Source organism: Molothrus aeneus, chromosome 2 (assembly GCF_037042795.1).
Source record: "Molothrus aeneus isolate 106 chromosome 2, BPBGC_Maene_1.0, whole genome shotgun sequence".
NCBI classification, from domain to species: domain Eukaryota; kingdom Metazoa; phylum Chordata; class Aves; order Passeriformes; family Icteridae; genus Molothrus; species Molothrus aeneus.
The window spans coordinates 50,445,650-50,472,481 of NC_089647.1; the positions used below are offsets into that span (position 1 = coordinate 50,445,650).

Sequence of the window (26,832 nt, forward strand, 5' to 3'; positions counted from 1 at the left end):
TTTGCAGGAATTTGGCTTATTTTGTACTAGAGAACAGATATGCTATACCCGACTTTCTAAGCTTATTGTACTGGCATCAGAGTAACTAGAAACCACAAAATGAAAAAAAAATTAAAAAAGAGAGTAGACTATGTATAGATATATTTACATCTACATACATCTACATATAGAAGCTTCTGTTCATGGGAATTCTATAAGCCACTGCCTGCAATAGCATCCATCCTAAGGGAATTCTAGAGATGATTCTTAAGAGACTGAGGAGATGGGGTTGTGAGGTGAGCCCATCTGTGTCAGCACCTTATCCAGCCATTGCAATGGTCCATGCAGATGGATCTCAATCCAGCAGGGTGTGCTTGTAACATCTTGGCGATGATACTCTGCTCCCCAGCCCTATAAAAGGACCAAAAAGTGATTTTTTTTTTTTAAACACTCAAAACATTAAATCATAACTCCAGTGCTGATAGTCTAACACAACTACAGACAGTCCACCAGCCAAGTTCCCAAGATTTGCTGCTTTATCTTAGGGATAATTTTCTCTAAAAACTTAGCTCCTTTTTAAGGTCATTGTTAGCATAATTGCCAGGGACTCAATGCTATTAAATTAAAAATCTCAGTTACACTTCCAGGTGCAGAGAACAACTAGCATGGAAAAGCCTGTTTCTAAGCCTGGCTGCCTGCAAACAGCCTGTGGGGAATGGTCCCTGTTGTTTGCACCCCAGGGACATGCCCAGGGAAGTCTGGCAGACTGCTGTCTGCCACCGACAAAAAGCAGGCCAGCCTTTTTCATTAACAGGAACTAGGGATGGTCCTGGGCACTGCTTTGTGTATTGGTAGAGATTCATCCTGTGATTCTAGGAATTTAGAATTTCTAAGTATTTGCCTAACCTCTGGAAACTTCCAGCAGTTCCTATGTACCATACTTAGCCTATGTATAAATATTTCCCATGGGTTTTCTATCCTTGAACATGTCCTCTTTGCCAACAAGAGTTCCCAGCTGTCTGTTGTGGGAAGTCCTGCAGTAATTTCTCCAACTCTCTTGGGGAAGATAAGGGATATGAGGCATCTGAGAGAAGGTAGGGATGGGGTGCTGGCAGGGAGAAGAGAAAACCTGAAGTACCCATGCTTCAAGGAGCAGGTTTAAGTTAGGAAAAGACTTCTCTCTCAGAGGGTGGCTGGGCACTGGAACAGGCATCCCAGGGAAGTGGTCACAGCACCAAGCCTGACAGAGTTCAAGAAGCATTCAGATAATGCTTGTGGGTGTAATTCTTGGGGATAGTGCTGTGCAGGGCCAGGAGCTGGACTTGATGATCCTGATGAATCTCTTCCAACTCAGCATATTCTATGATTCAAGCAGGCACAGTGTCTAAGCAGTGCTAAGTAAGCAGCCTGACGTCACAGCAGCACAAGGCATGCAAGTCACAGCCCAGAGTCTTGCAGCTCACCAGATGTATCACTGGCAGAACTGATCTCAGATTTCCATAGGGCAATGTGCAAAACATGGTCCTACTACAGGATGAGGATCTTCATTTTTGGGATGCTGATCAGACACTGAGTCATACCTGTCATTATGATAAGCAGGCAGGTTGGTATTCTTGTCACAACAAAAGGACATGGAGGTATATTAAGACTGATGGCTGCCAAAGTCACCAAAATTTGAGTGCTGAGCAGCTCAGACAACTGTGGCTGCCAGTGCAGCTACTTCTTTAGATGATAGCTGGAAAACTAGGATCAACACTAAAATGAGATGTTACCATAAGTGGTCTGGATAAAATCCATGCCAATTAATGAAGAAAATGGAAAAGAAAGCAGAAGAGTAAGATATGGACCAACCAAAGCCCAAAGAGTACTTCCAAACAGACAGCATTTTTCTGAACTGCAGAGCATTTATCAGACTAGAAAGAGCCTGCATTCATAGAACCTCAAATTGATGTTCTATCTGTTTGCATAAAATGCCAGCACAGTCAGACTTCCGAGATGGTGAAGTCACAAGTACGCAACTGCAGTGAAGATACACAGCCAGGAGAGCAAGTGTCAGAGGAGGTGGCACACCTTGCTGACAGGCAGGACAGAAAATCTAGAGGAACAGCAATTACAGGATTCAAGCACAATGTGCCAGATCTGGGGGAGCCTGGCAGGTGGCTGGCCATCTCCCTCTGCTGGCAACTCCCAAACACTCCCAGCGATGCTGTCTCTGGCTGGAGCACCCCCAGGGGAAATGCCAGGAGGGGAAGGACTCTGATGCTCCCTGTATATAACTTTTGGGTTGCAGGTAGCCTCCTTCACCTCAGGACTGAGAAGAACCCAGAGCTGGAGTTCTCTTAATGAGGGAATGAAGTGTGTACAACTTTCAAAGCTGCAGTGGTGTTTTCCACACATGGTGGGAAGAGGATACTGGTACTCCCATGGGTCCTGCTGCTTCTGCCAACACTTCCCTCCTCCTGTGGGCAACAGCTCTCTCCAGCCTAGGCTCCATGTCCCAGAGTGCTGAGCTTTCAAGTCTGTTGGGTGTTCCCCTTAGCCCCAAGACCTGGGGAGATGTGGGAGGAATTGAGCTGGGTTCAGACCTTGGCTTGGAGAAACTCTCCATCTCTTCCCTTTGTGCTTCACCTGCTTCACCTGTGGAGAGGTGGCAAGAGCCATCCTGCTTTGGTTATCAGCAGTGCTCAGTGGATGGAAGCTGCTGTCACTGATGATACACCACATTTGAGCTCCTCTAAGCTGCTCTGTGGGCACAAAAAGGGCATCAGAGGGGACAAGACCTTCCCCTCCCTCTGTCCCATACCCTACATCCAGAAGATGGCACAGCCCTGTCAAGTTTCTCATATCTTGATCCCTACCTATCCTGGCCTCCCAGCTGGTAGCTCAAGCATTGGTGGGGTCAGAGGCAGGGTCTCCAGCCCTTTGGGCTGTGGCTGTAGGTGACCAGCAGTATCTGGACACGAGTCAGTAGAGAAGCCACAGCACTGCCCTGCACGCGAGAGCCCTCTTGGACTATGGCTCTGACAGACAGCAGGCCCCTTTGGCACTGCATTCCCAACATCCAGGATCACTCCTGACCCCAGACTGAACACAGGAGGGCTCACTCCTTGGGAGGGAAATATTTTGGGAAGACTGAATAAAGGGAAGTGTATTTGCAGGCCAGGAAGAAAGAGCCTAGATGAGATTTGCATAGCAATTTTCCAGACGTCATGAGAAAGAGTTCAAAATAACTCCTTGCACTGGTCTTCTGGTGCCTGAGGCACAATAACAGCTGCTATTATTTCAACAAAGCAAGGTGATAATATGGCAGCAGCATTTTATAGTGCATCAACACCACCATTTCTGCTGCCATGCTGGGCATGGAGGCAGATAACACATCAAAGAGCTTGCCCCTGAATCGCTGAGATAATGAAAATATTGTGTAACTGGCTACACTGCCTTTACAAACAACATGCCCATTCATGTCTTCCATTAAAGAAAATGCTGTTTGTTGGGTTTCTTGCTTTCTTTTTTTTTTTGCCCTAATGCTTGTATGTGAACAAGATACCAGTTCACTCCCAAGAACAAAGCAATAGCATGGTCGTGGGCATGGAGATTTTGGCTTGGACTCCTGGGAGAGATTACAGGGCACTCCTAATGCTCTTGAAGACTTAAGAAGATGGGTCCCCAAGGATGGCTAGAAAAAGACCAGAAAGATATGTAGGACACAAATCATCAGCTCTGTAGAACTTAAGGAAACTGGACTTGAGCCTCAAACACTTTTTGGTATCTTAGATGAGAATTCAATCACCTCAATTCAGTCATTTGTATAAAAACAAATCTGCAAGACAAAGGAACATACTCAAGCCATTTTTATGGTACCTAGCAGGACCAAGAGCTTCTAATGGTGCAGCAGCTCTAGTTTGCAGGCTGAACATTGCTGCCGGCTCTCCCCAGCAGCACTATAGCAAGTTGGTCTAGCATCATCTGGAAACTATCTGATGCTACAACAGGCATGCAAATAAATCCTAAGTGCTAAAAGGAGTTGAGAGATCTTGTTCTGGTGAGAAGGCCATTCAGAAGATTTGAGAAAGTCCCACAAAGACTGATAGATTTCCCACAGAGCAGTCAGACTGTGAAATTCAAATATGAAGGACATCAGAACAGTAATGCATTTGGTAGCTTCTTGTCTCATTCAAATAACAGGGGGAAGGTAAAGTATTCTTTTGGGCTTTCCATTCTGCTTGCAAGAAGCCCTTCTGGTTGTGTGGCTGGCCAGAGTGAATATCATCAGAAAGTAAGATGATATTTGTGAGGGATTGGGCAGTTGGCAAACAACAATTCTCTTCAAGCTCAGTGAGGGATGAAGAAGGACCCAGTGTTTCTTGATTAAGACATTGTATACCAGTCTGTGCTACTGGTGAGACTGTAAATTAGCCTAAATACATATGGACATTCTTTTAAATGGCTCTATTAAGCTCTGTTGCAAACCAGTAACAATAGGAGAGATCACAATTGCCTAAGATATGTGCTACAACATTTATATGTTGCTGAGCTCTTCTGAGTTGAGCTTTTTGAACAATCAGTGGGGGAATACCACCATGCATTCTCAGCCTATTTTCCACAGAGAGTCTATGGAGCACCTAAATTTTGTAATCAAAGAGATTTTCAGGTTGACCACAAAAGCTATTGATTTTGAGCACCTATAAGTTTAAGGCAATACTGGAAAACAGGCAGTATGAATTGCTATTCGAAAGTTGGGTATCTACATCCTCCCTTGAACAGATTTGATGTGATCTAGTTTTGCACCAAAGGATGCAAGAGAAAGCAAAAGCAAGAATGTAAGAGAAAGCAAAGAATCCTTACTTTAACAAAGCTCATTCGAATAGTACACATCTTGGTCAGCTCATACACCACTTCAAAACCATGATTGACTGACTGGGCAAGAAGCTGGGCAAAGAGCTGGTTGTTGAAGATCTTGAGGCTGCAGCCACTGGGGATCTTGCAGACCGTGGCTGGATGGAAACCGTGCTGGTAGTTACAGTTGCGGCTTTGCACAAAAATACTGCTGTCACTGACACATTCAGCATAAACCTCTCCACCGACATAGTAAAGATGAACACCTTGAAAAAAAAAAAGTAACATGTATTATGTCTCCATTTTTCACAGCACATTTTATGCCAGTAATTAATTATTTTACTGGTTTGGGCATACAAGCCCAGGATCCTTCCAGGATCTTTGTTTCTCAGTGCTGGTTTCTTTACTTCTACCCAACAGCATAGTTGTACTAAAGTAGTAACTTTATGACAAAATACACATACATAAACATGAAACACATGTCAACAATATCCTAAACATCAATCAAAACTACCCAAGACCTGAAAAATCACTATTGCATTACACAGCTAAATGTATTTTTGCTGTTAAGCAAATGCACACTGGCCAAGATCCACTTCACTGTACGCCGTTGTTTTACTACAGGATCCTATTGTCAGACATTTAAAACACAGCATGGCACGTACTTAAAATACTTTTCTGTATTTTGCTTTATCTGCCCCTTCAAAACCATGTATTTGCATTTACATGATGTGACTTACTCATCAGATCCTGTTCCAAGTGACCTTTAGCAAGAAAATGACTGATTTTCTTCAGAACTTTTCAGTGCCCAAGTGACTTACCAATACTAACTCAAATTTTGACTGTGCCTTGGGGAAATTAAGATGGAAGCACTTCTATCCCTTCAAATATTCTGATCCACCAAGGATATCTGCTTGCATGAAAACATACCTGAACTGGTGGGAGAATTTATCTTAGCCTAATTCAGCCATCTTGAATTTGGGGATCATCTGTAAGATGATAACTGTGTAGATGCCTTCTCTAGCTGATAGCTAGAGAGAAGCACTGTGACCAGATGATTCACTCCATCTGCTACAGAGTGCAGGCTCAGAGCCAGCTTAATGCCATGGAAGTCTGTGCAGGTGCTGAAAGGGCTCTCCCATTCCCTGCCCCTGCTGACACACCTGCTTTCATGCTGGCAGCAACAGCTGAGGATTGGGCTGCTGTCCAGGCTGAGGAACTGAACCAGCTAATAAACTTAAAAACAAAACAAAATTTATTTTCAGTGAGATCTTGTGAGATCTTTATCAGTATAAGTGTGGCAGTGGGGACCCTGACTGCTTGAAAAGTGAGCATGAAAACTGCTTGAAAAGTGAGCATGAAGCCACGACCTGAAAGGGGACAAGTCATTCTGTGAAAATGCCCAGTCACCCTTCCCATGGCTAGATTAGGGGAAATGAATGCTTCCCAGGGCCAAGAGAGGTGGAAAAACTCAATTCTTTGTTCTTGTAAAAACCACCACTAAATAAAAATAAAATCCTCCTCTCTAATACTAGGCATGCTCTTCAGACACACACAAATGTTCACAGAGCCTCAGTAGACTGCCTGCAAAGCTACTGGTAACTGTGCTTTAATAATGCAGCTGTAATTAGTTTTATTCCTGCTGTCTTTCATACAAACAGACTGGTTACATATTCCCAGTCTGTTCATCATTCTGCAGTCTTAACAACAAGGGGCAGCAGCACATCCTTAGGACAAAACCAGCCTCTAAACAGAAATGGGAATGGCACGGGGGAAAGCAGGTTGAGTGGGAAAAGAATCTGGGAAAAAATACACTCTCCCATAGTCTTCCAGGGTGACTCAGATGGGAACCTTAAAATCTGTCTTCAAGCCATCACTTGACTTCTGAGCACCCACAAGATCTGAAATGATCTGTGAGTGGCAGGGCTGTGGCTCAGAGCACACTCTGGTGCTGCACTGGGAACAGCAGTGACAGGAAAGCATCAGCTTCTGCTGCACCAGGCACTGTGAGGTGCTGCACACCATGACTGTTACCACTTGATCTTCCTTCCCATGGAAATGGGCAAAAAGGAAGGACAGAAAGGAACTTGATAGAGTCCATATAGCTGTCTGAAATAATCAGATGAAGTGAGAACAGAGGGTAGGGAGAGAAGAATTAGGACGTAAATGTGCACCACATTTCAAATCTTCAGGAGAAGCTACTGACTGAGGGTCACCACAGGGAATGCTAAGGTGAAAAATTTTAAAGGCTGAGTTTTCAAAGTATATTAAGTAACCCATTTTCTGAGAAAAAATGAATGCTTTCAAAGGCATTGCCCAAACATTGTGCTACAATAACAAAAACATCAATGCCACTTCTGAAAGCAGAGAGATTACAAATTGTTTTCTTCTTGTGAACTTTTTAAAAGCAGTAAATACAACACTGATCAGTGTGTATTCTTATTATTCTAGTACTCATTCACCAAAGGAAAGCACCCTAAAGGAAATCAAGCAGCTAAATACATATTTGTAGAAGACCAAATCAAAGGTCCATATGTTTTAGTGGTATTTCATTGCCTTTGCAGAAACTGAAAATTCAGCAGTCTCCAAGCATCCACATCTTTTTGACACTGATCAAAAGTTACTTTTTTGTCCTTGAAGTCTGACTGCTGAAACAGGTCCAATTGCTCGTATATGTTGCATTGTGTTCTGGATTGTTTTTAGCTTTGATGTGGTATTTCCAGGAAATGGTTTCACGCTGATACTCTAGATGACGATTCAATCACATATCCTTATCCTACTGAGCTAATCTTGTTTACTCACTCTTTTTTCTCCAGTGTTAACATGTGACAATTGTATCCATTTCAGGAGCTTTCATCTGTCCACCATGCCTTTGAACTATACGCTTCTGGAGCTGCTCTGTGCTCTTCTGCAGGCCTGCACTGGTGCCACTTCTATTCCACTTGTATATGGTTTTTTAGGATTTGCATAAACAGGGAAGAGCAGTAAAATTAAGGATCTCTGATATATTAAGCTCCTCTCTGGGCAATCTGCTCCCTTCCCTTGGGCACATTCCTAGTGTAGGACTTTAAAGGACTTCTAATCAATTAAGACAGATCTTCACATTTAAATGGATGAAGACCATTAGCATTTACCTAACTTTATTTCTGTTCTGTCTCCTCACCTTTTGGGGGCAGAAAGTCACAGACTGTCACATTGCCAAATGACAGCTGGGATCTTTTGTCATTCTTCTTTTAGGGCCAGGTTCGGCTTTGATCTACATCTCTCTGACAGCCTACACTGATAGGATGTAAAGCTTTGCTTTATTTTTTAAGTAAGTTAGAATTAGATGTACAACACATTTGCACTCCACACAACAAACCACTAAGGCACACACTTGTAGCATCCGCAACAAAAGTGTTTTTCATTCTGGGGAAAAGTGCAAGAGCTTAGCACAACATTGCCTGTTCCAGCCTTCAGGTTCACTGCTGTTTGCAAAAAATGTATCACATTTGTCTCAGAGCTTCCTTGTATTCAGTCATTCAACACTAGACTATCAAGAGCCAATTAAAATATTGCTCTAGGCCTGGGAAATGAGGTGAGGTTGACAAGATAATAGGAGTGGAACAATTAGAGTTAATTAGCCCAGTGGGAAATGCATTCCCAGGCAGCTACTGGTGAGAGGCTGGGTTGGCAAGATAATGAGCCTAGACTGGATGTACCAGAACAGGCAAAGCTTCATCTGCATGGAGAAGTGGCTGGCACAGGGCTTCTGACTCACCACCACAAACAACAGTAAGTTCTGGGGGAATATCAAACCCTACACAGCCCTGGGGATCTGGGACAGAGTGTGTGCGGCCATGTGTGTCCAGGTGTGGTCTCCTCGTGCTTGGCCCCAGCAGCATGTCACATTGCATGCTGAGGGTATATGTACACCAGAGCTGGAGCACACAGAGCTGCACCAGCAGCTGCTGGTGGGAGAATACAAACCTTAGTTTTACTAGTGAAAAGCTGACAAAGCAGGGAATCAGTTTGGTGGGAGGTGGGGGGGAGGGGAAAGCTACAAACACAATTCCACCAGAGTTCTTCAGCTAAGTAACTCAACTACTAAGTGTTTCATCCATCTCCCTTTGTTATTTGGTGGGAGGAGAAGCAGCCCTGAGGCACCAGCAATTATCCTTTTAGTGGCATTTAAATGGCAATATTCCCAGTTGCCAGAAGCTCTAATAAATAAAATGAAAATACATACTGCTAAATTAGAACACATAACTATAAACAACATTTTTCTCTTTGCTGGCCAAGTAAATAGCCTTTGTAAGGAGTTACTCTGTTGATTGTTATCCAGTCAGAAAAGAATCCATTGCTTTTCTTCTATTTCAGATGTCAAAGGTCTGATTTTAAGATAAGCACATCTGATGAATCAGATAGGTTTGTTCATGCAATGCATGGATCTTCTGAGCTCTGAATATTATTCCTGAGGAGAGGGGATTTCCTCTTACCTTTTCCTATGTGTCTCCTGGTGTTTTCTATAGTAGAATTGCGATTTACATTTGAGAGCAGACCCAGGCAGAACCTGTTTTTGTTATTTGAAGGATCTGTAAATCCATCTATAAGGATACTTCTAGAGGAGGCCTGGAAAGTCTCCCCTACCCGGTTGTTGAGTTCATAGTAGGCAACTGAGCACCAGTGTTGGGGTTCCTCATAACAAACAGGCCGAAAGTCTGTAGGAGATAAAATTAGGAAGCTGCTCAGGTTACAGCATATTTTTTAAACAATCTTTCTCTGTTTTCTTTCATTCCCTCCCACTCTCAGCCCCCCATCTCTTTATCTAAACAGTCACTTATGTCATACTTTATCCCAACAGAAGCTCCATTGCTTCTTGATTTTATGACTGAAGTACCAAACATGCAAAAGGTTGGTGCATCAGCTTAACTCTAAGCCTCGAGGAGCCCCACTTCTTCTTAAAAGTGGAATCTCCACTGCATTAAATCAACCATACTGACAGTCCTTGCTGAACTGGGGCCCAAACTATACACTGAAAATAGTAAGGGATACATCTGCTCTGCACACCAGCAGGAGATAGTGATGACAGATGGGCTCAAAGCAAGTCAAAACTGAGCCAAGTTTTTGGTATTAGGCCTTCAGCCTAATACCAAACTCTGGAGTTCAGAAGTAATAAATCACTCCAATTTTTGCACGCTTTCAGGCTTTCCGCTTCCATGTGGAACTGTAAGCAGAAATGTCAGCAAGGTCATTTCTTTTGGATATATCCCTGCTCAGGTTTTCTAAGTCAGAGACAGAGAAAGATTCAAAAATGTAACAGAATCTCTGAGCCTCATTTGTCCTACAGGAATTAGTAGGAAACTTTATCCTGCCTGCTCACCACAGGCATGTGAGCCCGCCTGCCCCCAGAGCACCTCTGTGCATAACCTCTAATAAACTTCGAACTAATATTCACTAGGATAGTGATCAGGGATGGTAGGCTGTGATAAAGAGATTAAACTAGCTTGACAGTTTATTTATAAGTATTGGTGTCTGATAACTTGTTATTATCCAGCCATTCTGTGTCCCCATCCGTAATTAGCACTATCCCCTCACATTCCTTCTGCTCCAGTTCCATGCTAAATACACACTCCTCACTGTTTCAGAAGCCTGGCGATATTTTTTAAATGTGCATGTGTGTGCAGTGCTCAGTCCTCATTCTAGAAATAACACTTCTTTAGGAACACAATATGATGGACTAAAAGAACAACAGCGATTTTTCATTGCAGTAGCAGGAAGCCAAAGCAAAAGCCAGCAGAGGAATTCCATTTCCCCTTCCTACTCTGCAGCAACGGGCTCTCAATGGTGGGGGCATTAGCACTAGCCAGTACTAGCCCAAAGGTAGGAAAGGCCATCAAGAGGAGAGGTCATCAAGTTGTTTGAGGGGTGCAAACAGGACCCCAGACCTTTCTTTGACCATTAATGCCTCTCCCACTAAAGAATTCTTATAAGACAACAAAGACTTTGGAGTTCTGTCAAAATATCTTTGTACTCCACTAGAACATGTCCTTTCCTTTTCTAACCAGCCAGAACCATAACATTTATACAAAGATGGCAGTAAAAAGGCCCCTACCATAAGGCTTTAAAGTACTTGAAACCTAGAGCTGAAGGTGATAAAGAAATGAGTTCTGATATTGATAACGCTTTTGTGTGTTATATTGCCCCACCATCCCTGATTTGATATGTTTATCTTTACAATGTAGATAACAGTGTTTGCTTGCATTAACAGCTTTTTAACTGTAATAGTCCATTGATGCAAATAAGGTCTAAACTCTGTAAGTTTGCACATAATTCATGGAAATATTACATCAACCTCTCCTGCTAGCTAATGGATGGGTCTAGCACACAGCCTTACTGCAAAACTGACTGAAACTTATTATTACAGATCACTAACCCTTCATGTGCAAATAACAATTTTTTAAAACAATTTTTTTTTCTTAAAAGTTTTTACTTAAAGAATAGTACAAATGGTATTTACTTTCAGCTTCTCCATCGGCAGATTTACCTCCATTGGGCAAAGACAACACTAGCTGACTTTCAGCTATTGCATCCATTGACCGTCCATTGTGGATTCCTGGAGGTTCTCTTGCATGGTAGGGTGGAGGTGGAGTTTCCACTACAGAAGGAAAGAAAAAAGAAAGGAAAAAGAAAGGAAGAAAGACACCTAAGTCAGTATGTTGGTAAATTCCTCCTGGTTTTTTCCTGGTGAGTATTTTACCACTTCAGTACTGTTTGGCTTGAGAAGACTTGAAAAAGCACAAATCTGAATCTGACTTCCCTTCAGTCTCCATATTAAGACCATTGCATGTTCAGCAAAGATGGGAAGGAAAAGCTGTCATGTTGGACATGCAGTGCTTGAAAGAGAGAGGGATGGTCACAACAGTACCTCAGGCCTAGACCCATGTAAAATCAAGTTCTCTGTTAACCCTGGTTGTTACCCTAAGAAAGTAATGCAGTTTCATCTGTTATTTCCAGAATTCTGTCTTTAATTTAAAACTTGTGGAGGACCATTTAAGAGCAGAAACTAACTTTATTTCATCCTCTGGGAGAAAGCTCTCTTTCTTCATAATATGTAAAAAAAGCTTATGGAAAGCTTTAGAAACCAGACTTGACAAAACTCCCTCCAGACTTGTCTTTTTCCCCTGTCCTACAAGGGAAGTTTGTCCCTCTCCTGGTTTGTTCAGTCTCCCACAAAGAGCAATAGATGTCATGAAAACATTGGGAGGAAAAGTATCAAGTCACAACTGCTCAGCTCCTGATTTGTTTCATTTACAGCAACATGAGCTAGAAAACAGAAGGTGACTCTACAGTGGGGATTATCCAGAAAGGCTGGAGACTTTAGAAAGCCAAATTAAAAAGGACTTCATTTAAATATTATAAAATGACAACATTCAGTGCATAAGCACTAAAAGTGTGTAGTTTTGCCTCATTTGAACAGAAACTCAATGAGCTTATATGAAAATTATAGCCATATACAAGCTTGCAGGACCGAGGGCCTCTCTAAGAAGGGTTTAACTTGGTTCCAGACTGAAATTCCCTCTTGTGTTTGGGGTCTGTTGTCTGGCCCTCAAAATGAAGCAACTTGATCCCGAGTGGATAACTAAGAACTGTATCATGAGACAACCACTGAATCTTCCAAGTAAGCCATGTTATTCTATTCTATTTAAGCACTGTTCAGGACCTAGGAATTTCATACACTATATGATATTTCTAACACTTAGATGACATAACCCTGCAACAAAAAACAGTAAAACAGAATCAAGAAATAGTGAAAGAGAAAATAACTTACAGAAAGGAATATAATCACAGAATCATGTGGTTATATGGACATTTTTAATGTCTGCTCCTAAACTAGTCACATTTAGGTCTCCTTATATCCACTAAAGAAAAATAGGAACCTGCAGACACAGTGTATTGGACGTATACCAGAAGATGCAATGAATCTTTTTCTAGGAGTGTCTGTTTTCCTCCACTGGTTACAGGGAGAGTATAGACAATTCCATCAGACACAGAAACCTGCATTGCTGACATCTGTATTTGGTCACAGCAATCCCTCTCAAGGTTCTTGATGTAACTCCAGTTTGCTTTAGATAGCCTTCCATCCCTAATTGTTACACAGGCAAATTATGCTTATCAGTATGCTACGTGCTATGATATACTGAAGCTCAGGTTGAGCCACTTCCATTATTAAGTAGCTTTGAGAGGTCCCAAGTTCAGTTAAATGCATGAGTCAGAGTCATTACACAGCTGGAATGGGCCTGATTTACCTGTCAGGACCAGCTCCACTGAATCCAACCTAGTTACACACAGGAGAAAGAAAAATATTGGCAAGACAAACAAGTCTTGCTACTTGATGAAATGTTTCAGTGTTGCTAAATATGATATAATCAGAAATAGAGATCTAGAGAATAAATGAATGAAGGCACATTCAATGAATGAAGAGGGAAGGAAAAACATCATACTGTGTTGAAAGTATTCAATTTAAAAGGAAGTTCAAATGCTACAAAAACCTTGTAAAATAAACTTCTTTCTTAAAATGAAATAGGCATATCATTAAGGACCTGAATTTAAATCCTTCATAGTTAAGATGCTAAAATCTTAAATTACAAGATTCTGACCTGAGTTCATCTTTGTGAAAAAGCTGACATAACTGAAACTGCTTGAAAGTTAAAGTGCTGAAGCGAATCTGAACCGTGTTTTGATATTAAAACTAGCTCTTAACTGTGTTGCATTAGCAGCAAAAGCACAGTTAAATTTTCAGGTAACTAGAGCTGTACTAAGTCAGGAGTTCACAACACAAACAATCTGAGTGATATATGCCTGTTAATCTCAGAACTGTGGAACATGTTCCAAAGTCACAGGAACTTGCTGTGACTTTTCCAAGTGTTGGCCAGATTGTTAAACACCTAATGTTCTGAAATTTATACAGTCAGTAGGATTCCCATAAACTTAAAAAGCTTTCTGCACACCAGTTTCCTCATTTTATCCTCTCTCCTTGATGGAGTTTCTAAAGGTTCTGACCCTGACCATGCTAGGTCCCTAACTTAGGTCTTGCAAGTGCCCTTTTCTGCCACACCTGCTTCTCTCTTCAGTTTTTTCCCCAGAGTAATCATGACATCACACCCAGGCACTTCTAGGAGCAGGACAACTACAGTTCTCAATCTCTTGAGCATCTGTCAGAAGGACTGAGAGACAGTATACAGGAGACAGTTACGAGAAATCACGTTCCAAGTCCATTCTATCCAACAGTTCAATCTGCAGCTACAGTCTGTGGGGGAGCACAGAATTGTCACCTGACCCCAGGCCCTGTCACAACCCTCAAATGCCTCAGTGAGGGTGTCCCAAAGCTCATTCTTACCTGTGAGTTGATAGGGACTTCCTGGTCCAGAAGAGCTTTCTGGCGAGTTGGGGTAGCTGATGCTGTTAGGTGACTGGGAGAACATGTGGCTGGGGGATGATGGGAAAGGGGTGCATGGAGGATGCTGGAAAGAATCCGGGTAAGTGGCATTGTGCGGCATCAGTGGCTCGCTGTGCAGAGAAGTGTTTCGAAACTTGGCAAGGAGGCTGAGGTGAGGGTTAAATTCACTGTGTCTTGGAACAAGTACAGGAGGTAGGACTGGAAACAAAAACAGCAGAAAAAAAATGGTTAAAGCTGTGTTCTTGAAAGTATATCTTGTTGTAAGTTAAAAAGAGGCATATTCCATGCATCTCAAATATTGATGTCTGCATACAAGTCATTGAAGAGTAACAAACCTGTCCAAACCCAAGAATCAAAAGCTGAATTCTTGGACATTTTTCTCCAGATCTGCAGCCAGTTACAGCAGTTCCACATGCAAAATAAGGAATCTTGACTTGAGCAAAGTACCATAAAATTCATAAATACAGCACATCTCTCCCTTTCAAACTTACCTATTCCTAGCTTCTTCAAAAACTGAACACATCATAAGTTTTCTAAATATTATCACCAGGATGTGCCAAATTCACAGCCAAGTTTAATAACAATTAATAGTGCTCTACAATACACTACATATTTTACTACCAGCATGTTACAGATGGGCAAAAAGAAGTAGAAACCTGAGGCCAGACACCAGATCTAAAATGTTGTCAGGTACTTGAAAATGCTGCCAGACAGACAGTGGGATCTTTGAAAGGAAATGTAAATGGCAATTCAAACATTGCAGCAATATCAATTTGGGTCTTGCAATATAGTTAGAAAAGATCTAGTGTAAGAAGGCATATGTCAGTGGCTGGTATTTAAGACATGAAAAATGAGGGCCAGAAAATGAAATCCAAATTAACCCATTTAAAAATTAGTCTAGTAGAAGATATTGCCTATCCACAAACTCCATTTTCATCTCACACTGTCAGTGCTGCTAACAGCATTGCCCCTTTGAGAAACCCAAAACTGATCCAAATTACTTTGGATTCTGACATGAGAAGCAAGAGTAGAATTAAGACTCAAAACACCTTGAAAATCTTGAATAGTGAGATACCTATGAAGATGCAGTCCTTAGGCTGGAACACAAGGAGGCTTGCTGAATAATTTTCAATATGAGAGTTCAACCTGAAGCTTTAACCGTGTCTTCCACAGTCCTTGGTGGGAAGAGCAGCCCCTACAATGGGTGATTCCTGTACCCCAAGATTTCTCTGTTAGTTACTAGCTCACACAATACCTAATTATCTTAGTTAAGGCTTTCAACACAGGTAAGGGGAACAAATTCCCAGTTGGTATCATGCAGATCTAAAAGCCACCAAAGAAGATAAGGAGGCAATTTGAGTTATTGTGAGAAGGATGAATTGTCCCAGCATCAGGGACAATTCAGCAGGCTTGTATTGACTGACCTAGTATCCAGAGTTCCTCTGGCCTAAAACCCAGCAGCACATCATCTTCCAGTCTATCCTTACTAGTTTATGGAAGCAAATAGCAATGTACACTCTTGTTTTTAAATGTTGATGGGAATATACAGTTTGAACATGTTTTAACATATTGCTTGGGCCAAAAAGCCATCTATGTAAGGCAAATTATTTTTAGGTAGGTTAGCTAACAACTTTTAATTATAGCAAACTCTCATTTATCCAGCTTAATGAAAGAGTGGAAAAATTGCTATTGAATAAAGCAAATAATGTACAGATAATGCAAAACATGTGCATGAGAAGAGGCTGTAGGAATGCACATCTCTGCTTGGAATGCACATCAGCTGCTCAGAGAGCTGGGGCATTTACAGTGCCTGGTACCAACAATGGGTTCACAGCTTCTTGCTCAATGTAGTACCATGCTGCAGTAGAGGCGGGGTTAAACAACTTGTCTGCTCACCCACTGGAATATACCACTGGGAATCTGCTGGTCACCCATGACCTGAAGAACTGAACCCTAACACTGCAAAAGATTGGACTGATGGCAGGGAGTTCACTGCAGAAGTTATCTTCTCCTCTGCCTGGAAACACAGGCACTGGGATACCTGTTAGGATACCACACATACATGGTTCTCTGGCCCAATGCATTGCTAATTAGCCTCTGGCCAGGACAAGGATTGGTGCTCTGGAGACTATTTTCTTTCCTTCTGTCTCTCATATGCCCCTATTTGTGGCATGAAGAGTCTGCTGCCACTTTCTTAAGTCATTTGGTAGAGAAAGGTTTTTTTGCTTCTTTACTGTTCTTTTAACTTTAAACATCCAGGTAGGACTCTTACAGGCAATACAAGTATTCACATCTGGAATGCACTGCCGAGTCCCCTGTGCATCTCTTAACAGCCAGTGGAGAGGAATAAACTCTTTAACTGCTATATATTGGGACAAGACCATTACCATCACTGCAGATATAGTTTTGGTGAGCTGTATTACTCCCATCCCATGCTCCTGTGAACAGCTCCAGGCTGTGAGCTGTTGCTGCTTCTGGAGTTTTCCTTTGTTGCTTCTGGAGTTTTCCACAGCAGCTCCATGAAACTGGTATGATGCTTGTCAGGTCTGATGCTGATGAGCCAGCTCTGACCAACAGCCTTCAAAAATGAGGAGCTGGAGATCCCTTTGCACCCAGCAGAGGCGCTGAGCAAGGGGCAGCTGTGTGCAGCAATGTCCTGCAGTGTTGAGAGGCTGACTGTGGGCACCACAGCTGAGGGAGCTGCTTCCTTCAGCCCTGTGAGAACTCAACTCCTTCTCTAAATGAAAGCTGAGAATCCGGATGTGTGAACAGCGCTTGCCAGGGAAAGCCTTTGATTTGCCTTGAGTGAGTCAGCAGGAAGAATTTTCAAGCCTTGAACTCCTTCCCGGCTCTGACCATGGCACTCTTAATTTCTGCTCTGCTGAACAGTTTGTTTGCCACCTCACTCACTCTTTCCACTGACTGTTCTGTGACTGCCTAGAGGGATAAAGGCTCTGTGGTGGGGAGGCATTCCGAGATGTTCTTGTTTGTGGCTAAGAGTATCCCCCAGGGCCTCGTTCTCCTTGTTCTTTCAGTAACATGTCACTCTCCAGGGCTCAACCACTCTGAAGGAAGTGTGACCAGAGACATAAAACTGAGTAACTGAATGTATTGGCACCTGTCTGTCCTCATAAATTACCCACATTTTCTCCACTCATTGGGGCCCTTTTCTTCTATGTGCTACTGTCCACCAAGAGCCAGAGGTGGATTCTCCCTTCTATGCATGCTCAAGTGTTGATGATCTTTGTTCAACTGAAGACAAATATGGTCATGTCCTAAGTCCTGCCACCTCTTTTCATACCTTTCTCCCATTCCCTTTAGCTTAAACAGTTCTTGCTGGGAACCTGGCTGTGCCTGTGACTTCAGATGCTAGCAAGCAAACTTCTGTGCCTCATTTTAATTTAAGGTACAACATCCACACTGCGATTTCTCACACATTAATCCATCTCCGCATAGTTTACTACTTTTGGAGACCACTCTCCAGTGAGATCCCTCTCTTCCCTGTGCCCATGGCTACTCCCAAACACACGACCAACAGTGAAGCCATCAGATGGTCTTCCACCTTGCAGGCTATCACATCTTAGTCCCACTCAGGCTTCATGAAAGCAGTCAGTTAGTCTAAATCAAAAATTCTCCTGTCCACAGCAATGGTGCACCCTCAAATTTACAGTACTTACATATGAATGATCTCTTATAAAAACGATAGGGTACATGTTTAGGCAGCTTCTGCTGACAACAAACCAGAGAAAAGCTCTAGTCTGGTCAACAAACCACTGAGAAGCTCTTCAAAGGCAACAATGAAGGGGGAAGCAGAGCATAACCAACATACCTACCTCTTTCAGATTAGGTGGCCATCTCCTCTCTGCAGTGGGATGTTGCACACATAGAGGAAATATTTTCTGGTTTTTTTTTTCCTAAGTGGCACCTGCTATTCAGCAGACCTGAGAAGAAATCTGCCAGGAATAGTTGTAGCAGCAATAAAAGCCATGTGTAATCTGTGCAGTTTCAGTAGCAGAGCCTAAAATGGGACTGGGCAGACTGAGGACACAGCAGTGGTAATGAAATCCCTGAATCTCTGACCAGATTTCAAAGCTGTACTCTAGTAACAGAGGATTTGTCAGGCTGTCAAAGAAAGGATGAGGCCCTCCCATCTTTGACACAGCTCATTCATTCTGGATTGAAGTTAGTGGATCTGGTCATGGAGTGGTTGACTCAGCAACAAAGACTGCAGTGATGGAAAATGATCCCCAAAAGGGTGGACATTCGTATGAAAATAATGCTGGTATGTGGATTATAAAAAATACAGTGTTGACTTATTCAGTGAGGGATTCTTTAGCACCAGAGGATGAAACTCAGAGAATCTCATATAAAACTAAAATCACTAACAGCCAAGATGCAGATTTCCTGAAGTTAAAAGAGGACTGTTGTTTAAACAGACTGGCACCTAAATCAACCACTCCCAGACTTTTCTGTGGTGATCTCACTGCTGCCACTTTCTCATGAAGCTCATTTGTTCTCTTGCCTTGCCAACACCTCCTTGCAGCACTGCTTTCTAACTGGAGCTGCATTGCACCACTTGCAGTGGTGCAAGTTCTCTCTCCTGCTGCTGCCCCAGAGCACCCGAGTGGGTTGCACTCTGCTATACTGTACAAATATATATATACTATGGCTGTGAGCTTAAGCTTCTGAGTTGTGCCTGTAAGCAGAGTTGTAGGAGTGAATACAACAGCCTGAGAGCAATTCCTGGGTCCTGTGGAGAACTGGTACAGCACAGCTCACAGTTGCACTCACTTTCACCTCCAGAACAAGTTGGCCAAGTCCAAAGTGCCCAAAGTCCCTCCTGTGGGCTAACTCTGCACTCTGAGAGCTGCTAGTCCACACAAGTCCACATGGGTGAAAGCTGTTCCTGGGATTATGTTACCAATTCAGCAGTACCCAGACCTGCACCTTGTCCCCTTCTACTTTACTAGCACAGATACTGCCAGTCTGCTGCACAGACAGACAATAGAGACATGTTCACAGCTGAAAGCTTCTGAGTTTCAGGATCAGAACAACAAGCTTTGGAAGCCATTTAGCAGCTGCTGGACTATTCCATTAGCAGTGTTTGTTAGCTGGCACTGAACAGATGAGAAAACCAGGGTTGAAATCAGCACTGTTCAGTGCTGTCAGCTTTGAGGAGACTCCATTAACTGCACCAAAGTTACACCAGAAGAAATAAGACACGAAAGACTGCAGCCTGCAAATAAAGAAGTGCAATAAACAAAAAAAAATTGGATATTTTATGAGCATCTTTTCTTAAATTATTGAAAAGTTTACTTTAGCAAGGCGTGAGATCAGCTTTTTCCACCGAAAACTGTTGACAACAAGCGCCACTCAGTGTAGCTATAAAATATAAAAGTTTTGACAATGTTTACAGCAGACTGGATACACCTTCACAATGACAGCTCTGCTGCACTGGAAGGATTATCAGAAGAGGAAGCAGCCCCTGGTGTTTAACAAATGTTAACAAATGTCTTTCCCTTATTTCATCTGTGGGAAAAGAAACATCCCATGGTTCACTTATCTGATCCGAATGTCACCTCAGAGTAAAATTCATGCCAGACAAGGAGTAATCTCAGAATAAAAAGTATACACTTACCAACCGTATCCATTAGTAAATTAAATTACCGTGATTTTTGGCAGTAAGGGAGAGCTAGGTTAGATATTAGAAATCATTTTGAACTGTAAGGATAGAAAAGCAATAGCTTCACTTGCCTGGGGAGGTTGTAGAGCCTTAATCACATGGGATTTTTAGAGCTTATTAGGAAATATCTGTCAGGAACGTACCTGGTAATTTCGTTTGGTTCAGGAGTCTGGGCAGAGGAAAACAGGATGACTGCTCAAGACCTTTGCCAGCCCTGTCTTCCAAGATCCCTTACAGAAGTCAACACTGAACACTACAATTTTTTTAACAGCTGTTTCATTGACATAAAGCCCAATTAAATGACCTTTCAGTGAGGTCATAAGTTTTTAGTGCAGTCCAAAGAGGGTTATCAGTAGAAAATGTCAAAGTTTTATGGGAACCTGATAGATTTATTTCACATAAACTCTCCATTTAGGTAAGTAAATCCCACTTAAGGCAGTCCACCAGGTATTTTAGGAAGAATCAACTGACCTGGTTTCATATTTACTGCAAAATATGCCATTTTACTGCAACTCTTATCTTTAAAGAGAGAGCTAGTGTTTCCTGGGGCTTAATGAGTCAACTGTTGGTTTTCAACTGGTTTTCAACTGTTGGTGGTCAACTTGTGAGGCCAGGCTGGTGCCCAGACTTCATGCAAACCAGTTCAGATGGGGAGGATTCAGCACCCACGTCCAGGGAGAGGAAGCTGCTTTCAGCACCTTGGACAAGATCCGGGTGCCCTCAGGGGTCCGACGGGACTCAGACCCCAACGGGAGAGGAGCTCTTGCTCCCTCCCTAGTCCTGGCTGCCAGAGCTATGATAGCAGCAGACAGGGTAAGACCCAAGATCCTTCCATCAGATGGAACCTGCCTTTTCACATTTCAGAGCACTGCTGTAGGATGCACCAAGACTAGACCTGCCGGAGCAAGAGCTAACGCAGAGATGCGAATCATATGCAGATGACATAATTACCTGGGGTTTCCACCCGCCGGTAATGGTAGGGGTTGATGCACACTTCTTTCTGTTTTGAGCCAAAAGGGAACTCACAGCATTCCAGTGGTTTCAATTCATGGTGAGATTGTAAGTCAGGCCAGCGCCACACTCTGCAGTATATGACATGGGGAAGCCCCTTGCGGTGGGACACCTGCAGCCGCCCGTCCAAGGAACGTGGGATCGTGACGCATTTACTGGGCTGACCCGGGCAGCTCAGAGCCCTCTCCAGTTCTTCCATGGCTCCTTTTTTCTTCTTTAACTTCTTCACCAAGGAATCAACAGCTTTTTCTGCCCACTTTTCTTCTTCATCTCCTTGTTTCCAGCCCAGCAGCCTTTTCACTGCGGGGCTGGTGAAGGAGAACAAGGAGCTGATAGGGGTGCTGGAGTGCATAAGAAGCAGAGATTGTGCACAAACGTCAAGGGAAGCACAAACTGTTCTCCTGCTTTGCAAGGCGTGCACGGCGTTTCCACAGTGCTGTGATGGACACTTCCTTCAGTGGAATGAAGGAAGAGAGGTTCTTTCACACGTATGTTTTTGTAGTCTTAGGCACAAGTAGTCCAACAGGGTGGGTCTCAGAACTTTCCAAACATCAAGAAACTGCTGATGAAGCCTGGAACAGCAACACAATACATGGTTAGGCTTCACACACTATTTCCATTGTTCCTTCAATAAAACGTTTTGAAAGAGAAATCATTCAAAATGTGTAGTTAATTTTCAGTGGTTTTCTGTTTGGTTTTTAATGTTTATTTTGGGCCCAAGCCTCTCTTCCACACTATTCACCCCACTCATTTTAGAGTTGGGGATTTCATGGAAATTGTAAAGTATCCAGTCACTTCAACTTGTGTTTAGAGTTTAATGCACCAGGCAAATGGATGCAGGACTAAGATTATTATTAGTACAAAATAAAATTTACCCTCTTTTTTATATGCTGGTAGCTGTAGGTTCAGCTCAATCATCTTCTATGAAAATAAATCTGTGACAGCAAATTCTATGGAAGCAATGAGTAGAACACTGTTCTGATTTCAACTCACTCTCTGCCACTCCAATCTCACTGTACTGTCAAGAGTTGTAAAATATTAACTGCAAAATTAATTTAAACTTCTCCTAGATTTCATTTAAGGCTTTTGAAATGTTTATTAGTATTCTCTAAACTTATTTATATTTTCTTACATGGAAGAGAAAAGTCTATACAGTCTGTTTCTCTCTCATCAACAGTTCACAGCTTTCTGGATCCAAATCACAGACTTTTGGACACAGTTTGTGCTGGATGGATCCTGAGTGGATGGATCCTGAGTTATTTTTGCTAGGAGTTGCTACATCTGACAAAGTCCAACAGAAAGAGTTTAGCTCTTGAGGGCTTTTCCTTTTTTTTTTTCTCGTATAGCTGGAGCCAGTCTAATTTTAGCTGAAAATTACATATTTCCACTGACTGGAACTCTGAGGAAAAAATGTCCTCGTACGTCAAGCTATTTACTGCTTTAAATATATTTCATGGACCCCCTGTGCAAAGCAAGTCCAAAAGTCTGAACTACACAGAGGGCACTTAAAACAAGCGATGGGGTCAGCTTCCAAATGGATGCCTCTCCATTTGGAGAGCAGCAGCTCCATGACTGCCCTATTCCACCCCTGTGGACCTTTTTGCCCCACCAATAAAGGCCTGCTCCCAGTCCTCAGCACCACTTAGATGCAGCCACTGGGGAGACAGATATTGCCCAGCACAGGGAGCGGAAGAGCTTCATAAACCATGTTTTGTGCAATTTCCTTGAATATACAGGTCTTGTAAGAGTTCAGAGGGCACCTGGGGACACCGTGTGCAGGCACAGGTACAACACAGTGAGGCAGGAGGCCAATCCCAAGTACCGGTTCTTTGGCATACTTGGATACCCTCGGCGCCACGGAGCTCTGGAGCATGCTGCAGTGTGAGCACACATGGCCCAGGGCAGCACAGCCTCTTGGACAGGCTGTGATGTTTACTGAGGACCAAGTACTGCCTAGAGCTGTTTTTTTCCCAGCTCTTCTGTTTTGTTCTCATGCCCATCCCTATGCTCCACTGCATTTCCCTTTGAGAGATGCCCATCACTGAGAAATGCAGATACATGGAAACATAACAAGCTTTTTCCCTTCCTCCACAACAGCAGCAGTGGTGGGGGAAGGAGCTCAAAGTCCCAAAAGCCTTCCACTGCACTAGGAGGATGGAAGCACTTGGTCCCACAGAAGAGAAATCATGAAAGCAACTCTTTGGCAGCAGCTGCTCTTCCCCAAGACTTTCATATGCCAAGCACCATAAAAACATGCACAAAGGAACTACAAAACAGGAAAGCAGAACAGGCACACCTTGCTTCAGGCACCCACCAGAGCACTGAGCTCTGGCTTCTGCAATTTCTACATTATCAACTTATGTGTGTGTCCATTTGTCCCCGACTGTCAAGAGGGGCTCTTGACAGAGCATGGCAGAAACCCCATCACTCATGCCCTTCATCAGTCAAAGATCAATTCCACAGGACTGTGGAAACCTGTCCCACCATACAAAAAGAACATTCAGATTCCAGATTTTTTTCCCTGCTCTATATTAGTAGAAGTCCAATGACCTGGAGTATTTAGCTGGATAGTTACTAATGCCTCTAGACAAAACCAAAGTCTATTCCAAACACTTAAGGGATACATGTGAGAATGAAGGAAAATCAGAGTGATATATCACAGGAATAAACACCCTCAATCTGTTCGTAAAACATAATGTGGATAAAATTTAGACAGGCAGGCTCCAGTCCTTGCAGGAGCAGGCTCAGGCTACAAAGCCCAGCACCAGCCCCATCCAGACATCCTGTGCAGTGGAGGTGTCTGTCTCTCACTGCCCTGGTGAGAACCTGTGGAGGATCCACCATCACATTGCTGTCATTGCCTGGTGGCACCGAAACTCATCTTCACACGAGAAAATAAAACAATGCTGGGATCACTGTGGATCAACCCTGAAAGCAGCAACAGGAAGCAAGGAAATCCTGGGATGAAAGCCCACCAGACCAGTAGCAGTGTAGAAGTCTATGCTCTATGCTGAAAGGGAAAAGGCTCACACTTCTTATCTGAGGGGGTCTCCTGGGCATTGGCATGTGTAAACAACTACTCTTGATAAGTTAATGCAACATTACAATCATCAGATGTGAAAACATACATGTTCACATAAAAGTATTGTCCCGAGATTTTCTTTTCCATTTTGACCAAGGTTTTAAATAAACACATTAATCTCGTTCAGTCAAATTAAATAACTCAACAGTGACATCAGTATGAGTCTGAGCACTATTGTTGCTGGTGGGAGAGTCGCCAAGACTATGTGTATAAAAGCAAAAGCCATGCTTTGCAGACCGTGTGATGTAGTCTCAGATAAGTACATTGCACAATTTCCTACCGCGCTCCCCCCAGTTTCTTCTAAAATCTTTTTTCCCCAAATTCAACTGACATATAAAATATAAATGGTATTAAATAAACTAAACAGCTTTCAAATAATATTATCAGAACATCCTAGTTTAATGTTATTAAATTACATAATACTGCACACTATTCACAGACTAAGCCCTGTGTTGCTACCCTTAGATCCTCCATTGTGAAATAGCGAGGCAGCCACTCTGCTCCAGGGCTGCAACGACAGAGATATCAATTCACAATTTAATTTTAACAGTCTTTCAGGACAGCAGTGGCTTAAGCCATATGCCTTTGGTAACAGGCAACTTGACTATCCAACTGGAATATTTCAAACCCACACTTGATGTATTTTCTGTGCTGATGATCTATTGTGTTTCTTGATGCTCAATGCAGTTTAGAATGGCAGTGGGAAGGGAAGTGTTAGAGTTTTGATCCATATTCCCAGCACATGTCCATTATACAAGGATGGAAGTTCTGGTCTGGTCACCTCTACCTCCCTCAGTGACAATATGATGTGCTATCATGAGGATGAGTCAGGCATCGTTCAGGATACATTCCTAACACAATTCCCTCCCCTGGGACTACAAGGAAGGCTTTCCCTATCTGTCAGCTAAGTGAAGGGTCAACACCAAACACGGTCAGTCTTCCACGCTGTAAATCTTTATTCCATCACTGAGTATAGCCTAAGATCTGAAGCTTGATTTAGGGAAGAGGTAGAAGACATATAGGACATGAGCGACCCACCCTTTTTTTTTTCTGTGGCCTGCAGGAGAAGGTGGGACTGGAAACATGTCAGCCCAGTTCACTGGCTCCATTCTCCCTAAACATAGGGTTGACTACTATTGCTGTGGCACAACAGTGGTGAGAAACATCTCTGGCACAGGAACTTTATTACCTGTAGCATGTTATTACCACAGCATCTGGAATGGCTTTGGTCTGTGCCAGCAGCACTCCCCCAAACCACTTCTGTGCAGAGTTCAAGAGTTAGGAGGGAACAGGGGTCACTCCTAATAACAAGTCAGCATACAGCCACCATGTTTTGGGGGGTGAGACAACCATTGCACAGAAGTAAGCCTCAAGGCCAAGAACATTATAAGGAATGTTTAATTTATTAGTATAGAAGCAGTCTTTCAATAGAATTTACTTGGCCTCATAAACATGTCCAAATTTTTATCACCCATCTGACCTACACATCTCCAAGTCCCTAAATTTGTATTTGAGAAGAATATGTGTGTACATATCACGGAGCTTATCACATAAAGGTAAATATCTAGGAAAAAAAAAAATAGCAAAATCAGGCACTGCATACAGCTAATGTGTGAGATGAGACACCTCAAGTCTGAATGACTGCTGCTAATAGCCAGCCAAATGGACATGAAGTAAAAGGGACTAGGATATTTTCTCCTCCTCCTATGCCCATTTTTCACCTTCTGGTGTAGAAATAGCCTGTAGGTCCTCAGGTCAACAGGAGAAATGTGTTGCTCCAGGAGCTTCACTTCAGTAACTTCTACTGTGGTACTAAAGACCCCGACACACCAGGAGCAGAGGAAAGCCCACCATAACTGTGGGCTTACAGTTTCCTAACTGGAGCCAGGTCCCGATGAAGCCAATAAGAGGGGTTCCAGAGCTCATGGATATTAAACATGCCCTCCTCTCTGTCTAGTGCAAACATGCTGATATCTCCACTATGGAAAGATTTGGTAAGTTTAGATTTTGCCTAATGTAAGAAGGATCCATTGTGTCAGGGAAGATTCACATCACACCCTAGCAGAATGCCTGTGCAGTCCAACATGCTGATGAAGTTTCCTCTAATTCAGTTGTCATAGAATCACAGAATCATAGAATATCCTGAGCTGAAAGGGACACACTAGGATCATCAAAGCCAACTCCTGGCCCTGCACAGACCACCCCAAGAGTCACACCATGTGCCTCAGAGCGTTGTCCAAACACTTCTTGAACTCTGTCAGGCTTGGTGCTATGACCACTTCTCCGGGGAGCCTGTTCCAGTGCCAAATCACCCTCTGGGTGAAGAAACTTTTCCTGACATCCAACCTAAACCTCCTCTGACACAGCTTCATACCATTCCCTCAGGCTGGGGGTATTTTGCTCCCATAGGCACAGCAGGGAAATTGTACCAGTCCTTGTTAAATTTCACTCCAAGTTTTCTGCAGAAGTCAAAAAGAAAAAATTTCATGGATGCTAACGACAACAGACTTAAGACACCACTGTGTAAAAGCAAAGTGTCCAAAGTCCCTCAAAAGCGTATCTGTGTATGTGCATGTAAGCAAAAGTGTGGGCAGATGTGTATGTACTCATGATCTCAGCATAAAGCTTCAAGGTGCTTCCTCCACTCCAGCACTTGTCTGGTGAGAGGCACAGCTATCTGTCTTGAGAATGCCTGACATCATTAGTCTTGGTGTCACTGCAACAGCTAAGTAGGGCCACAGAGGGAGATTTCTCAGAGGGTCGTCTAGACATAAGCTGTGCAGTTCTTGGAGATGCAAGCGG

At 43.0% G+C, this 26,832-nt stretch overlaps 1 protein-coding gene across 1 annotated transcript; it reads right to left on the reverse strand.

Moving 5' to 3' along the window:
• Positions 1 to 246: 246 nt before the first annotated feature.
• SMAD9 (SMAD family member 9) lies at positions 247 to 21,463 on the reverse strand. The gene is made up of 6 exons (XM_066571074.1): positions 20,889 to 21,463; positions 14,195 to 14,452; positions 11,315 to 11,452; positions 9,294 to 9,515; positions 4,825 to 5,081; positions 247 to 390 (listed from the first exon to the last, which is right to left on the reverse strand). The coding sequence occupies exons 1-6, from the start codon at positions 21,298 to 21,300 to the stop codon at positions 247 to 249; spliced, it is 1,431 nt and encodes a 476-aa protein (XP_066427171.1). The 5' UTR covers positions 21,301 to 21,463.
• Between the last annotated feature and the right edge of the window lie 5,369 nt (positions 21,464 to 26,832).